At 37.9% G+C, this 15,884-nt stretch overlaps 1 protein-coding gene across 9 annotated transcripts in view; it reads right to left on the bottom strand.

Annotated features, from left to right (window-relative positions):
• Positions 1 to 2,200: 2,200 nt before the first annotated feature.
• Positions 2,201 to 15,884, bottom strand: part of Hr4 (Hormone receptor 4) — a 56,015-nt gene continuing 42,331 nt past the window's right edge. For 6 of the 9 annotated variants that reach the window (XM_064116464.1, XM_064116463.1, XM_064116465.1 and 3 more), the window contains 10 exons: positions 12,389 to 12,493; positions 9,789 to 10,616; positions 9,136 to 9,691; positions 8,868 to 9,078; positions 8,014 to 8,352; positions 6,011 to 6,145; positions 5,586 to 5,846; positions 5,102 to 5,294; positions 4,537 to 4,664; positions 2,201 to 4,326 (listed from right to left, as the gene is read on the bottom strand). In XM_064116464.1, coding sequence (XP_063972534.1) covers positions 4,246 to 4,326; positions 4,537 to 4,664; positions 5,102 to 5,294; positions 5,586 to 5,846; positions 6,011 to 6,145; positions 8,014 to 8,352; positions 8,868 to 9,078; positions 9,136 to 9,691; positions 9,789 to 10,616; positions 12,389 to 12,488 — 2,832 coding nt within the window. In that variant the 5' untranslated portion in view covers positions 12,489 to 12,493 and the 3' untranslated portion in view covers positions 2,201 to 4,245. Of the gene's footprint in view, positions 4,327 to 4,536; positions 4,665 to 5,101; positions 5,295 to 5,585; positions 5,847 to 6,010; positions 6,146 to 8,013; positions 8,353 to 8,867; positions 9,079 to 9,135; positions 9,692 to 9,788; positions 10,617 to 12,388; positions 12,494 to 15,234; positions 15,871 to 15,884 lie in introns of those variants that run through there. The other 3 variants (XM_064116470.1, XM_064116469.1, XM_064116468.1) reach the window with 2 other exon arrangements.

The raw sequence follows: 15,884 nt of genomic DNA, 5'->3' as shown, positions 1-15,884 counted from the left end.
TGTTCCTCAAGTCCTAAAAAATGTAATAGTCCGCAGCCCATGAAAAATCTTTTTTACCTCAAAACAATCGTAAAGCCTCGAACACAAGTAAAAAAATCCTACATTCATCATAAATATTGATATACGACACTGACCGTTTTCTTTATAAAACCGCAGTCTCATATAATGCTGTATCGAGCTAGTGCATTTGCTAAACCGAAAATTATTATGTTTGGGTGGGAACTTTCTTTTGTGATCATACATCAAATGATTCAACACGAAAAATTTACGTCATGGGAACGTATAATTTTTTGGCCCATTAAATTTTGTTCAGACTGCCAATAATAAAACAATTTACTGATAATAATTTGCTAAGAAAATCACCTCAGAGCATTTCGATAATCGTTGAAATTAAAATTTTGTACAATATGTACAAAGCTTCAACCCACAAACGAGAGGCATCACCACTCCATCTCGCTCACTCACTTAATTATTAGAGGGTTGGGCACGATAATACTCTTGGTAGTATAATGCCCTAAGTCTTGCTGATCCAACGCATAATTAGCCTTCTCCCATTTTTTTTCGTGAAAAGGCTGCTGTACTCCTCAGACATCTTTGTACATATTTATATCTAATTACATATTTCATTAATGAAGACAGCCCATTGTGGTATTTATCGTTAACAAATCAATGAATTAATTAAGGAGAAACGTGATTAATTGGTATTCGGTGATAAGATGATGAGGCTTCATCAATCGTTGGGATTTTGGTGACAGATGTATTTACAATCGATTATTGAGAGACGAGGGATAATGAATAATGAGAAGTTCGATAAATTAACGAATATAATTATTTCTCGGGTTAACATAAGGTTTTTAATTATGTACAAATTGTTTCTATCGCCGTGGGCGACCCTCATATTATATTACCGTCATTTGGTTGTCGATATTTATTGATTTGTTTTCTTCTGAAATGCCGGAAAATTGACATTTCTTGCGTTTCAGCGTCAATTTAATATATGTTGCTCCTGTCTCACTTATACCATCAAATTATGATCAAAAAAGATTACTGGATTTACCGGGGGAAGCTGAGGGCATTGAGGGGTAAACAGAGTGGTGTCGTATCGGAATGTTTGTTGTCGACTGAATGATTTTGTGATATAGGGGACTAAAACAACCAAATCTTTAGAATATTGAGGAAAATATGGTCTAAATCCATTAATAGTAGTAAATTTTTTGTAATATAAGTTTTTTTCTTCAGCACGCTTTTTCTAAATATCTTTTAATCAAAAAAAGATGGGGAAATTCATTATGATTTGTTTTTGGTAGAAAATTCCAAGGGCTAAAACTACATTTTATGGAAAATTTTGATATCTCACATAGACTACAAGACATTGAGAACTAACGTCTTAATGTGGTTTTCATTTCCTTTTTGATTAATTTTCACTTATTGAAATCAGGGATCTGGGGTATGTGTTTAATTAGGATGTTTTGATCGATAAATAAGTCGATGACGGTAATGTTTTACTTGAGGGTACGGCGATGATCTGGCAATACAGTAGCCCTTTACCAAAGAATTATCAAATAATGTACACAATTGGTTGGTTTCATCATTTTTATAGCGGCATAATGTAATTTTCCATCCAGTAGTTTAAGTCTTATATTATGGACAACGTATCCCTAGGCTAATAGGCCCAAGGTCATGTTTTCTTCGTGAATTACGTGCATCAGTCGCCTCTGAACTTATTTTAAATGATTCGGCCGTGGGTGGAGTCGTGACATGAGTCGAAAGTTCCTTTCCTCGTAATTCAATCATGAAACAAATGTCTGTCAAATTTTCTTTGTAGAAAACTAGATTTTCTTCAAAAATATTTTAAAGACATTTTATCATAATCGCGTTCAATATCGAGGTAATTAATAAATTAATTTGAGTAAAATGATCATTGTTCTAGTGGAATTTCAATTGGTCATTATCAATTTGGGCTATTATCTAGGTAAAGAGTAATTAAAGAGGAAATATATCGGGACATTTTTTGTAGAAAATTTAATTTTCTGTACAAAATGTTATGTGAAATTTTCTTGAATAATCACTCGTTATGAAGATAAATGCAATTTTGGGAAGGTTAAAACAGATCTTTTACGGTTTACGACTTCACAACCGAATTATGGAATCAGTCAACAATTTTTATAAATTTATTAATGATAATTTTGAATTTTCTTACGTTTTGATAAGTATCGATTTCGCATTACTCTAATTGGTCGTCCAATGGGGGTAAAATTATTGTCAATTTACCTATAATTTTTTAATCAGTTTTTTTGTTAATCAAGTCCAGAGGGGAAGGCACACAGCCATTGAAATTCGTGTTATTCGTGTTTCTCATGATTTTTACAGAGGCAAGAGTAAAAAAAGATAATAATTAAATTTCGATTTCATTCGTTATTCCTTATAGATTTTTGGTTTTATCTTCGTTTTCTATTCATGAGATTTTTCTTGTTGCTTTGGGCTCTTCGGGCAAGTTTTGGATAAATTTCGCTTCCAATAAGATAATGGGACTTTTCATATCAATTTTTAAATGCTGAAAAAAACTTAGAAAATCATTTTTTTCAATTTTGTTTTATTACTAAAGATTTTTCTTTATTCTCGTACCTTATGATTTATTGAGCCAATCGAAGGAAACCGAGTGTGCGCACTCTCGGAAATTAATTGATTTCATTTTTTGGATACTTTCACGTACCGACGTGTGCAGTCTTTTTTTCATCAAATTTATTATAACATTTTTAATTTAAAAAAATCAACAAGTTACAATTCTGTACTGAAAGATGAATTTCCTGTCGAGAAGCTTTGGTGATATTTTTTCCACAAGATAACTCATTGTAAAGGTAATTAAACAGTCAACAACTGTGAAATTACCTATAACTTTTGATTTATCAATTCTGCAATCATCGAGATAATGGCGATTCACTACTTCACTACAGAATTTTTCAGGCATTAAGCAAATTTCCACGTTTCCATCGTATTGCGGTAAAAAAAACTAACTCGAAAAATGCTCAAACTATTCGAAAAAATCGATAATCGAGATGAAAAAAAAATCTAAAAAACTGGAGAGAAGAATTTTGAAGGAAAAATGGATCTCTGTAGTGCAATTTCGAATGACAAAATTGGCTTCTAAATACTGCCAATTCAATCAATTTTTAAACATGCTCCACTTTCCCCACAAAATTTTAGATCCTCACCGCCTAGAAAATCTATAAAACAATTCACTGATAAATAATTTAAAAAATGCAATGGGGCCCTAAACATCATCGATTACTAATTACTCAAACGAATATTAGTATTTCAAGTATTTCCACGTCGGTTTTGCCATTCAATAAATCATTTAATCAATTAAGTTAGTCCGTTGATTCTGGATTGAAGTGATAAAACGTCAAAAGTTGAATTTCCGCTCATTTAATTATACACTTATCTCAATAGTCAGCGATGGTAGAGTAAAATACGGCAAAATAGTTCAACTCAAGTAGGAGTTGAATTTTTAATAATGTAATTATCTCCATATCCTTCAATAATAAAGTGAAATATTTCCGATTTTGTTATGGAGGATTAAATTTTCAAAAAAATTGTCTCGAAGGTTCTTGGCGTAAGGCAGCTCCATCTCGAGATATTCAACAAATATCGTTTGACCACTTCAACTCAAAATTAAATTTCTCAAATTTATCATTCTCTAATTATCAATAATTCTCAATAAATTTCATTACCAGGGCACAAAATGTACGAGAGCCTTAATTTAAATCGATTGGATTATGCAACATGAACACACAATGACATTAGTTGCGCGACTGCGTACAGAAATATAGTCTTTTAGTTTCGATATAAAAGTTTTCAGTTCTTGTCAATTGTATTTTCTTCAACTTTTCATTAATTTCCCTATCATTTTGTTTATATTTTCCTTCTCCATTGCATCAATGAAAAATTACCTAGTACTTTATCTCCTCATCTTCTTCATCTTAGTTATTTTTAGTTATTATTATTATTATTATTATTATTATTATTATTATTATTATTATTTTCACATTCTCAATAGTTTTTTGTGTTTTTTTCCTTAGTTTTGTACACGTCAACGAAAAACACATTTATATTGTTTATTATATATGTATATATATACATGAAAGTCTTTGCCTGACACGCAGGGGCAGTTGTCAATGGGTGCTTCACCCATCATATTACGCTTTTCATCGTTTGAATTCGGTTTGAAGGGGGGGATTTTAGCTACTATCTTTGAATTGCTGAGTTCAAAAGAAAAGGAACGTAGAACATTTTGCTCTCGAGGAGAAGAGTCGCTGCCGATTGCACCTGGAAGTAAAAAAATTTGATTTTTAGGTGATATTTTTCGTTAGCCCAAACTAAATTAGAAATGCCTCTTGTATTGCATGCAGTATAGTTATTTTTGTCATACATTTTCTTCATCATATCTTACGGCTTTCTAACACGTATAATTCATCATAGCTTAGTTAATTTTATTAAATCGGATATCTTTTTGTCGAGAAATTTAAATACACTCACTTCGGGCAATCTCAGGAGAAGATCGTGGAATCGACCCGGTTGCTGGGGTGCACTGTGCTCCACAAAACTTCGTAAACAACTCATATAACGATCCTGTATTTGTTCTAACTCCATTGTACCTCCTCGCGCTGTAAAATAAAATTAAGAATTGAAGTAATTAATTCCTTAGCCGATTCATGTCTTTTGAATTTTGTGGGATGAAATTAGATGTTTTCATCGATATCTTGCATTTGACTTACATTTAGCGTCTCCAATGAAAGCAGTAACAAATTAAATGATTTATAATCATTGAAAAAAATTGAAGCAATTTAAAAAATCGAAACGTTAAGAAATTCAAAATTTTTTAGAGGGCTCAATCATTTTTTCAGTAATAAATACTTTCTGAACGAAATTTTTGTGAAGGTTTAGTGGAAAATTTTCTTTTCTACCATTAACATGTGAATAGTTCATGTATATAGAGAACTCAGGTTTTCCTTAAAGAAGGTAGAAGGGTAGAAATGAGTTCCGAGTTGGGATCAGAAAATTCAATCATTCATTAATTATTAATTCGATAGTATAAACTTACCTTGTGAAAGCATAGTGATGACTTTGAGACAGACGTACTCCTCCATCCTGAGTTTAACTCGCCTGAACATGAGGGTGACGTAAGTTATCTTCTCCACCATAGGTCCAACGTCCTGTCTCAACTGCTCCATCGTAATGGGCCTGCCCATCATGCTGGTTAGGCAGGCCTGCAGTGTGCACATATTGTTCGATACCTAGAGTATCAAAGTACAGAAATTAAATAACTCAAACTAGTTGATAGTCCCCCCCCCCCCCAAGATCTTTCCACTACTTTCACTTCGGATCAGAGAAAATGCGAGAGTTACACAACTTCAGGGCGAAGACAATTATTCTCGCCTGGAGTAGAGACTTCTGTTATTTCATAATTTTCAAGTGTGATATATTTACACTTATTCTCACTGATTCAGAGCAATTTGAGAGAAGACAATTGACGAATTATCGAGAAAATTAAAATTCCAAGGAAACAATAATTGAGAAATAACTACCTCCTGCATAAAATCAGCACCAGTGGTATCCGATGAATTAGTGAACTTGTGCTGACTATGCATTGCCTGGTAGGCTGAGGTGGTAAGGACAAGTAGTTCATGCCATTTGTGTGTTAGCAGCCTCGTGTGTACCTCAACCGGTAATTCAAGGTAGAAAGGTAGCCTCTTGGTCCACTGCACCAACTTGTATACTATACTGTCGCCTATTTGACATAATTTGTCGCTTAAGTCTGATTTATGGTCCAGTAGTTCATCCAGATTCTGGAAAACGAAAAAATATATTGATATCGGATTTATAAAAATTCATTCTTCTCCAAAATTGGCATGGACAATTTCCCGTCTCCGTCATTATCGTCTCTAAATTTATCCAGCCAGTCAAGGGGGGTAATTTCCCATTGGATCGTTATAATTTACGATTTACTTACTCGTAAGGTAGCAATATCCTGGAACTCATCGCAGTCTATAAGTGTCTGAATCATTGCTAGGGTTGCTTCGAGAGGAAATGCCCGATCTCTTGAGCTGCTGACAGCATTGTCGAGTCTCTGTCGTAAATGTACTACCTGTAAAATTTCACGTGACACATTATTCTTTTCTGCAAAGATTCATCTACTTTAAATCCCCTTTAACTTTCGTCCCCCAATTTGTACGAAAGGAGGAGTTTTAGCGTGCATTGTGCTAGATTTATTTTCATTGTCAGGCCCTCTTAAATCCAATAGTTTCCGCGTAATCTAAGAAAGTCCTCTCAAAATCGCTCACTCCCCCTTTGACTCCAGAACAGCCAAAAGTCTCACAAAAAAGGGACAGGTGAAAGTTATAGTCATAGCGAACAGCATCAGTATTTCACAACGAATAAGCCACGACCATTCTAAATAGATGAAAAGGGAGAAAGAGAAAATTAGAGATAAACCTACCGATTTAATCCCTCCACAGCCAAAACAAAAAGGAAAAAAAAACCAATGACTTCCTACGTCGAATCAATCGAGGCCTTTCACTGACCTTTTAAAGTTTTCTGGTACCTCGAGGTCAGGCAATGAACGTGTGGGACTTGTTCGGTGTCTCAAAAGAGAGACGAATGAATCTGAGAGCGAGAAAGATGTTTTGCAGGGAAAGCTGTGGACTAACTCACTTTTAGATGTGCCGAGGGTAGGATGAAGAAAATTTTTTATTCACCAGTCACGAGTGAATACATTCGAGAGACTGTGAAGGAGTGACTGAGACAGTTATAGGGGGCGGGAGGGGGTGGTGGAGGAGGTCAGTGTCCCTTGTAGACTTTCACGACGTTACGAAAGAACTACGGGAACTGCCCGTCCTTGGCACCGGTTGACGCTGGATTTTCTATTGTCCCTGGAGTGTTTCATGAGGCCACAGAATCAGGAGGCCTTATGGTTATTTTCTTTTATGCACTTTTGAGATGACGGGCTGCATGAAATTGAAACATCTCCCCGGTATTGTTAGATAATGATATGGGTTTTTGAAAACCCACAGATCACTTCAGTTGCTCCATTTTCATTCTACATGATTCCTACTAGTAAATTCCTGGCAGATGCCTCTCGTATACACATTTCAAGTCAAATTTATTTTCAATTATGTAAACTCGTTTTTCATTGTTTCTAGTCACTGGAATTTATCGACCACTTGCAGTTATTTCTTGGATGTATTCTATGGTATTATTGTAAAAGCGTGTCAATGTTTATTTTCTCGACTTGTTGAGGATGGGCGTCTGTTTCAGATTTAAGTCCTCTAAATGACATCTGCCTCGGTCGGTTTAGGGAATTAGGGATTTTTTCACTAATAATTTCATGATCATTCTTATTTCGTATAATTTAAATATGGTTTTCAGGAACTTTCACTTTTATTGACGAAGAAAATCCGATTCGTACATTGGAAAAGAAGCGAAAAGCAAAGGTTGTGAACAATCAATCTTCTATTGGTCAATGAAATGATTTTGTTTATTGTTGAATGAAAGAAGAGTGAAGTCGATGACACAATGGAAAGTTGACCTCTTTTAAAAAAACCAAGTTTCACTTTTGGCAATGGCCTCTACGTGAGGACATAAGAACACTATCATCGGAGTGACTCTCAAATATCTCATTCCCCCTCTTTGATTCATTCACTCTCGTTTATTTGGGAATGAAAAAAAACTGATGATTTTGTACTGATTGCAGGGAGAAAATATCAAACAAACGGCTCGAAACGAGTCTCAGGCGTTCCGTCTATCGTATTTCGTAATGTGGGAAACCTTGACGTGATTGTGCAACTCGTTGTGGGTAAGAAAAATCAAAGAACAAATATAATAACAAGAGTTGCATGAAATTTATTGAGTTTTTCAAACAAAAAAAAAATGCCGAGTTATTTTTTTTCATGACAACGAAAAGTCCGAGCAAGAGTAATTCTTAAAAAAATGTGAAATTAAAATTTTCTCACTCACCTCTGATGGATTCGTAAGTGCTGTCTTGAGTATCGTTCCGTTGACGAGATGACCGGTGTGGGAGGGATGATTGGGATGACTGGGGGCGGGTTGTGTATTATGTGGATCCGCTGAGATCTTGTGATGATGGAGGAATGATCCTCCCATTTGTGTGTGCTGTTGCTGATTGTGATGGGCAGCAGCGGCGGCTGCTGCCGCCGCCATGTGCTTGTCCAGCATGGTCGTTGCCACAGCCGTACCCTTGTTCCCTCCGAGTTGTCCGGAACCATTTACACCACCCCCCGCATTGCCACCACCCACATTCCCCTTATTTGCCTTTTTGTGCTTTTTGTATTTTACCTGATTTAGGAAAAATTTTATGAAATTTTCGAAGACATTCAAACCAAAATTTTATGATCAGGCACTACTTTCGGTTTTAGTTGAGAGGCATTTTTTAACAACTTTGAATTATATATTTCTCTCTCTCTCTCTCTCTCTGCCTCGGATATTCTCCCGTATTTTTACGATTTTTTGTTTATCCCATCTCTCAAAATTATGTAGCGCATTTATCAGAGGGCCAAGTAAGGGTTCGGTTGAGGGGAACACTGTACGTAGGTACGGTGGTCTCTTCTACGAAATTCCCTGTCGACGATGAAATTATGAGATTAGAGTGTTGGAAATTTGGCGTGGCAGCCGGGAAGTGAAGTTTTTCCTGCATGCCAATTTGACGCGCTACCACAGCTATGGCCCATGGTACTTCAATGATATATTTTCCTTAATATTTTTCATCTATCAATATGCAGCCCGAAGTACACCGAATACGTGGTACTCTCAATGTGAGAAGGACCCCATATGGGAGAGTGTAAGCTACTTACTTTGTAGAGGTTGTAAACCGCCCCGGAGTTCCTGCCACCGGGCATACGATCCTCACGTACAGCCTGAAGCACCATACCCTGTTCTATACACTTCTTAAACCGGCAATACTGACACCTATTCCTCTGCGCTTTCGTTATTTCACAAACACCATCCGCCACACACGTATACACCCTTCGGTTTTGCACTGTTCTTTTGAAGAAGCCTTTGCACCTGCGAAGATACCAATTTTGAGGTTTTTTCCTTTCACCATGAATCATTGATACTTACCCTTCACACGTGATGATCCCATAATGAAGTCCAGTGGCCTTATCCTCGCATATCATGCATATCATGGGTGTCTCGTCCTCCTCATGTTCTTGCAGTGCTATGGATGGTGGAGTTGGCGCTATAGGCTGTAATGACTGTAAGGAAGCTTCAGACTTAACAGCACCACCATTTCTCACCCATGGTTGATTTGGACTTGACCCCGAAGCAGTTAGATTCAACGCCTGCATTTGCTGAGCAGCAGGTAGTTGACTTAAATCCCCCGCCCACAGTCTCTCCATGTTTAAGGGAGGGCCTGATGCGTAGGAGACACAGGGAGGTTTCCCCCTGGACTCCTGCCCGAGATTCAGCAGCAATTGCGCTGCTGATTCTTCAGACGAGGAGCAGGAGGCTGAAGACGCTGTCGTCGTCCAAGACGCAGCCGGCGGGGGAACGGGTTCCATTGCTGGTGCTGACCATATCATGGTCCTGACACCACCCACCTCACCCATTATCACTGTGGGAGGTGGCCTGGGGGCTGACGGCGCTGCACGCTGGGCCGGGGGCTTCATTCCTTCACCTAGAGGAGGGACAAGAATTGTTGAAAGAATTTAATTATTGCTATTGGACTGTCGACCAATTTCAGAGCTCCATATTTTCCTTAGATTAAGACTTACTTGATGGTGAAGCAGACGCTGTACTGCCACTGGAAACACTTCCACCATTGCCCTGATTACTTCCATTGCTTCCGTTACCACCGTTGCCTCCCATATTCTGTCCATATCCAACAGCACTGCTGATTACTCCATTGAGTAATCTCTGCGCAGCAAAACCCTGTGAATTGGACCAGAACTGATGGTGGGCAAGTAGATGAGCAGGTACTGATGGGGCTCTGGATCTTGGTGGTGTTGGCGGTTGTTGATTGCTACTGTGCGATGAATTGCTGCTTGGACTGTGTGCCTGATTAATGGTGTACTGTGATGATGGACTTGGCTGACTGGTGATATCGCGTCTGTCGTCACCTCCACCGCCGTCAAAAACCGAATTGTCAGGTTCTAGTTTTGCTTGGCCTGAGGATAAATCTGATCGCTCTGGGCTGCCACATCGACTCCTGGATTGGTCGTTGGCTGGCGTTGTTGATACCGCGGAGTGCTCAGGACTCGTTGGCGCTGGCGTAAACGATCTACTCTCATCGCTTATCCTCGTCGACATAATATCTCGGTGGGAAGGCTCCGGGAACACTGAATCTGGCGATGCTGTCTCTCCTCTACTCTCTTGAGGATGATGACTTAATTGCCGGCCAACTGGACTTGGACTGCCTCGTAGGAATTCACTCTTTACTTTCACCACTGTACAGCCTGATGAACCTGGCATCGTGGGCACATCCGGGGATGTTGATGTGTCTGCTATGCTATCCCCTGAAGCAGGAAATGTTATGGGTGAGGGCGCGTCCGATGCCTGGATCCCTGGTGGTGAGCCTGCTGATCCGAATGATACTGGCGAGTCTGGGAAGCAATTTATAGGGTTTTTCTCTGATTTTACGATTTTTTTGTAGTCTCTCATTGGTTGAATTTGAAGTCAGACAGAGGAAAAGGATATTTCCGGATTAGGACATTAGTTGAACCCCCATTTTGTCCTTTTATTATGAAGATTCAGAAGAGAAGGGACTGCTGTGCAAGAAATCTTTTTTTTTAATGGAAAAACTACTCGGGCAAAATGACCACAAAGGCGTTTTACTAGTGACATCAAACTTCAAATTTCAGTCATATTTCAATTGATAGTAACTTTATCAAACTTTCCAACGTTAACTTGGTATTTTTGCAAAAATTCGTTGTGGCGGATTAAAGTCGGAAATTGAGAGGTCAGTTCCCCGTAACTTTTCAAAATACTAAAAAACAGTGCTTAACGTAAAAAAAGAAATGTTTTCACATTGCGACAAATGTTTTGCTTGGGCAAAACAATCTCCTGACCTGCGCAATTTTCCGTCCATTTTCAATCACAATGCGTTTTGTTTATTATGAAAATTGGCTTATAATTATTAGCAATTGTCCATCTGCTAGGGTGGGTCATCAATTCCCCATTGTTTACCATTAAAAGGGTTGAAATATTTTGCCGTCCAGTTGTAACTTCTTTCCCACCACCACATGCATGAATTGATTGGGTACTGTATTGGCAAATACGTATTTGATGTATAATAATTTTCATAGGCCATTGCCAGTGGCTCGAGGTAACGATGATAAGGGTAGACGTACGGGTCACCCAACAGGTCATTGAAATTCATGATTCTCAACGGTTTTTTTCCACTCGACGAGGCCAATGAGAATTTTTTCCTTTCAATTTTTTATCTCCAATTAATAGAAGTGTGAATGGGGCGAAGTGCAGGGGTGCAGCTGCGCGTTGGGGGTCTGTTGACGAGTTGTTGAATGTTCACGTGGTACCCCAACGCCAAAGATCAATGATTTCCAGTTATAATTCCAATTTTCTTCGGGTTATTTTGAGTTGTCACTCTTTCACATTTTTTCCCTTATAATTCTCTCAATTTAATTCATATTTATTTATTCTTATGAAGCGATAACTATTCAAAGTATCAAAAATGCATTGTTTTCATTAGGACTTTCGAGAAAGAATCTCGACGTTGTCAAAATACAAGTCTATGAGCAATAAAAAAAGTTTTGCTTTTGCTGGATCAAAATTCTATGAGAACAATATTTTTAAGTGTCACAGACATTTTTGACGATAAACAAGTTGATGTTTGAACGGTAGATGTGTTTTAGGTATTATTCTGATTTTCTTGCGCTGATGAACAATTACTGAATGAATGACGTCTCAACGCGACTCGCGATGTTGGCAAACTACCCCGTGCACCTCGAGGCTGCAGCTAGTGCGACCGGGTAAAGCGTGGGTAGTTGAATTCCCCTCCTGGGTTAAAGCCCACGCTGCACCTCGTGTCTCCGTTAACCCTGCAACTTCGCCCCTTCCCCCCCCCCCTCCAACACAATTGTGCGAATATCAACGAATAAAAAAGGGAAATACCAGGACCCACTCCACTTGACTCTGACTCCCCTTGTGTCACTAAAGGTCAATCTCTGTTCTGGGGTTTCACGGTGAATTCAATCATAGAGGGATTTGGTCTTTACACTCTGTACAACTGTCTGCATGGAAAATTAAGTCTCTATATCTGGTTTTTTGTTTTATTTAGTTAGTAACTGTACGTGTGAATGGGGAAGGTCCCGACTTTTAATAACATAAGAAATAATTGTTCAACGATAATTCTTACCGTCGCTACTACATCGAGAGTCGACCTTTCTCCTTTTCAACTTGAAGTCTTGAAACAAGCTCATGTTGTCTAGCTCACACGGGCTGCTCGTAAGGGTCATAATTCCTGGAACAAAAATTAATGAAAAAATTATTCATCCAAATTGTTCCTCAACATTGAAATAATCTTACTCAATCAATTCTACAATTTCACTCAGATAATCGCGAATCTCATAAATCGCTTAGTGACGGAGATCAATTTAGCGAAGATTTCTCCGTCGATTTTCGTCGAAAAATATAAGAAAAACGATTGAATTCCTCGATGCGTTTCTCATATACCACTTCAATATATTTTCCCCCGCGATTGTATTCCCACTGAAAGACTTATGAATCTGCTCTGCAACATTGCACGTAATTTTGAAAGTGTACAATTGCATCGTAGAACTCTATTTAACCTTTCTCAACTCGAATACCCCACAACTCATCTATTTATAAAATCTTTTAGACATATTTCGAGGGAAACATGACTCCTACGATGATGAAACTAGTTTAAATAGAAAGCCCAGGAAATTTCCGGTTTAAAGCGGCAGATTAGTGCTCATTCTGTCCCAGTAGTTACTCTGGAATAACGAAACTTTATCATGGCAAGGAAAAAATTTATTTGGTAATTTGTATACTTAAGACAGATAAAATACAATTCGTGTGCTTGAGAATTCTTCTAGTTTTTAACGATATTGCGTTAATTTCATAATTACTCAATTCAACTGTTAATTGATATTTAAATGTCTCAGATTAATCATACATAGGGATCGCTGATTATTCAATCGTTAACTCGATAATGAGCGATTTTCGGAAGAAATATCATTCGATGCCCTTCGCCGAGAATGAAATTTTGAACAAAAAATATTTTCCAACATTTTTTCTTAATTTCCCTAATAACCGAGATAATTCCACCTCAAACAGTAAATAGCACGAAAAATGAAGAAACAGAAAATGAAATTATGAATGTGAACATGAAAGGGTCGCTCTCGGTTATCACGTGGGCGAGTGGGGTCTCGTCGAGGCATCTCGGTGTTCCTCGGTTTTAGTCGTGTTTATTCGCACGAGCAGGATAAGCGCATGTCAAGCAAACGCCGGGGCAATACAGCTTATATATAGCGTAGTGCAGTTGGTTGGGGTCCTTGCTCCCTAGCGTTATGTGGGTCACCAGTCTCACACACGCCGCCATTCTTGCGTAACCAATGCATGCATGCCGAGAGCCAGCGAGCAAAACCCACCACGAGTACACGTACATCCAATGTCCACACATTTAATTTTCAGTCATTCCTCTTTTTCTCTCGTTTTTTCGACTTTTTTTTTTTCATTTTCTCGGAGGATTTCTCTTTTATTTCAAGCATTTCTTTTTACTTGAGGAACAATTTTTTCCCTATTGGAAAAATCATTTTCACTCGGAGAACGGCCATTATTCAGCCATGTTTTCCCCGATGATGTCATGTATTTTGTTGGACTTAGTTGTCAAAGAGAACGATTAGGTTTTTTCTATTTTCCAGAATTTTAAGACTATTTTCTTCTTATATTTTTTTCATTGACATGAATAAGGGGAATAATGCAAAAATATCTTCAAGAAGCAATTTTTATTGAAGGAAGTAGAATTTCTTTCGTTCAACTGATTTTCAACAGTCAAATTTTCCGCTATGAAAGATGGAAATGTTTTTTTTTTTCATAGCGGAATGATTTCATGTAATCACAAAACTTTTATTTTCCATAATTTGTGTGTCATTCCCATCCATGAGAATATCTCTCACACCATCAATCAACAATTCACAAGACCGAAGAGTACAAGATACTCCGCGAATGGGTGAAAGTCGTTTCTCCCACGCTGAAAGTACCATCTTCCGATGGATCTCAGTCCCCGTAGGCCCACTCTTTTTCCCTCCGCTCTAGTCCCAATGTTTTCTTCCTCCTTATTTCTTCAATTCCCCCTCCCTTCACGCTCTACAACGCTCATCTAGATCATTTTTTCTTCTACTCGCCGTTACCATTGAAACAGTGGGACACTTCCGCATTTACTTTCAGTCCGCAGGTTTACGTTCCATTAATTACGCTCCCCCCGTTTTTACTTTTAGCTTTTCAAGTGAGGAAAGTAGAAATGTCTGGCTATGATCAGACAGCGCCGATCGTTATCGTTTTAACGATATTTCTGTCAACAATTTTCACATTTTATTAAATGTCAGGGGTAAAATGGGTTTATAATCAGTGTTTTGAACCGGAAATCACGTTTTTTATTATCAAAGCGATATTGTTAATAGCAATCACGAAAGGAAATGCCGGATTGGGGAGAAATGCCCCCGTTAGATTGTCCGAAAATATTTCGATAAAGGAAAGCAGATTTTTCCATTTTCTGTAGCTCTGTTTTCTTTCAAGATCCTGTTTTTTTTTAATGTTGCGGAGTTTATATTCCATCAAATGATCACTTGTAAGTGCCCGTATGCGACTTATGTTTTGTAAAATAAATATAGATTTTAAACCAAGATGAATTATCTCGGAGTTACTCTTACCCAGAAACTCTCGTATATCACATAAGTCGAAAACGCGACAAAAAGTCTATTATCAAATGCTCGTAAATGGTTTGGTTATTAAAAAAAAATCATCTCTCGAAGCTTCGCCTTACCAATGAAAGATTTCGTTTTCCTCCTAAAACTGACCATTTTATCAATAACATCCCGAACAATAGTGAAAATATAATATCTGCACGTCATAAATTCAGTAAAAACCGCCGTGAAACGTTATCCAGTGAGAGTTAAGGCCCCGTTGGGTACATTGAACCGTTGGCCGCAGTGAAAGTTTCTATTATACCACTGGCCTTACCTTACTTTTCCTACGGCAAGCTTCACCGTGTTGTGTCATAAGTTGGGAGCGTGCGGGTAGAGAGAACGAGGAAGTCTCTTCCGTTATATTGTCCCGTCAAGTCAGACATTTATTATCTTTTTTTTTTCGAATAATAGAATAGCTAATAAAATGATGCTCTCCGTTATGCACTGCTCTTCCTATCACTTTTTTTTTCGCTCGTTTCATTGCTGCGAAACGCGCAATTTATTCTCTAGTATTTTTTTTTTCACGTTTGAGGCTGGGAGTTTTGTTATGGGAGAGATTTCTACTGCAACTTTTACGTAACCCGCGACTGAGGTCCAACTGTAGAGGTGATCGTAATCAAACGCTGGGAGTTGAGTAATTGTGAACCATCTTTGAAATTTCTATCGCTTTTATGGGGTATAACTATTTTTTTTATCTCTCAGGGGTTGCCTAAGGTCAAGAGATTTTTTTCAATGGATTTTCTTTATTTTACGAGGGACAATTTTATTTCAGGAGATGATAAGATGTTTCTAGTTCTTTTATAAATAATTCTAGAAGAAAATTTATAGTTTTACCGAGGTATACCTAGAGCTGATCTCAATAGGGATGGTCTGACTGAAATAGGAATATTTGTGAGGCCTAATTCATAAAAATTCCCATTCACA

Source organism: Diachasmimorpha longicaudata, chromosome 3 (assembly GCF_034640455.1).
Source record: "Diachasmimorpha longicaudata isolate KC_UGA_2023 chromosome 3, iyDiaLong2, whole genome shotgun sequence".
Classification (NCBI taxonomy): Eukaryota; Metazoa; Arthropoda; class Insecta; order Hymenoptera; family Braconidae; genus Diachasmimorpha; species Diachasmimorpha longicaudata.
Note: the sequence above shows the minus strand (reverse complement) of the source record. Positions and strands in the feature narration are given on the sequence as shown.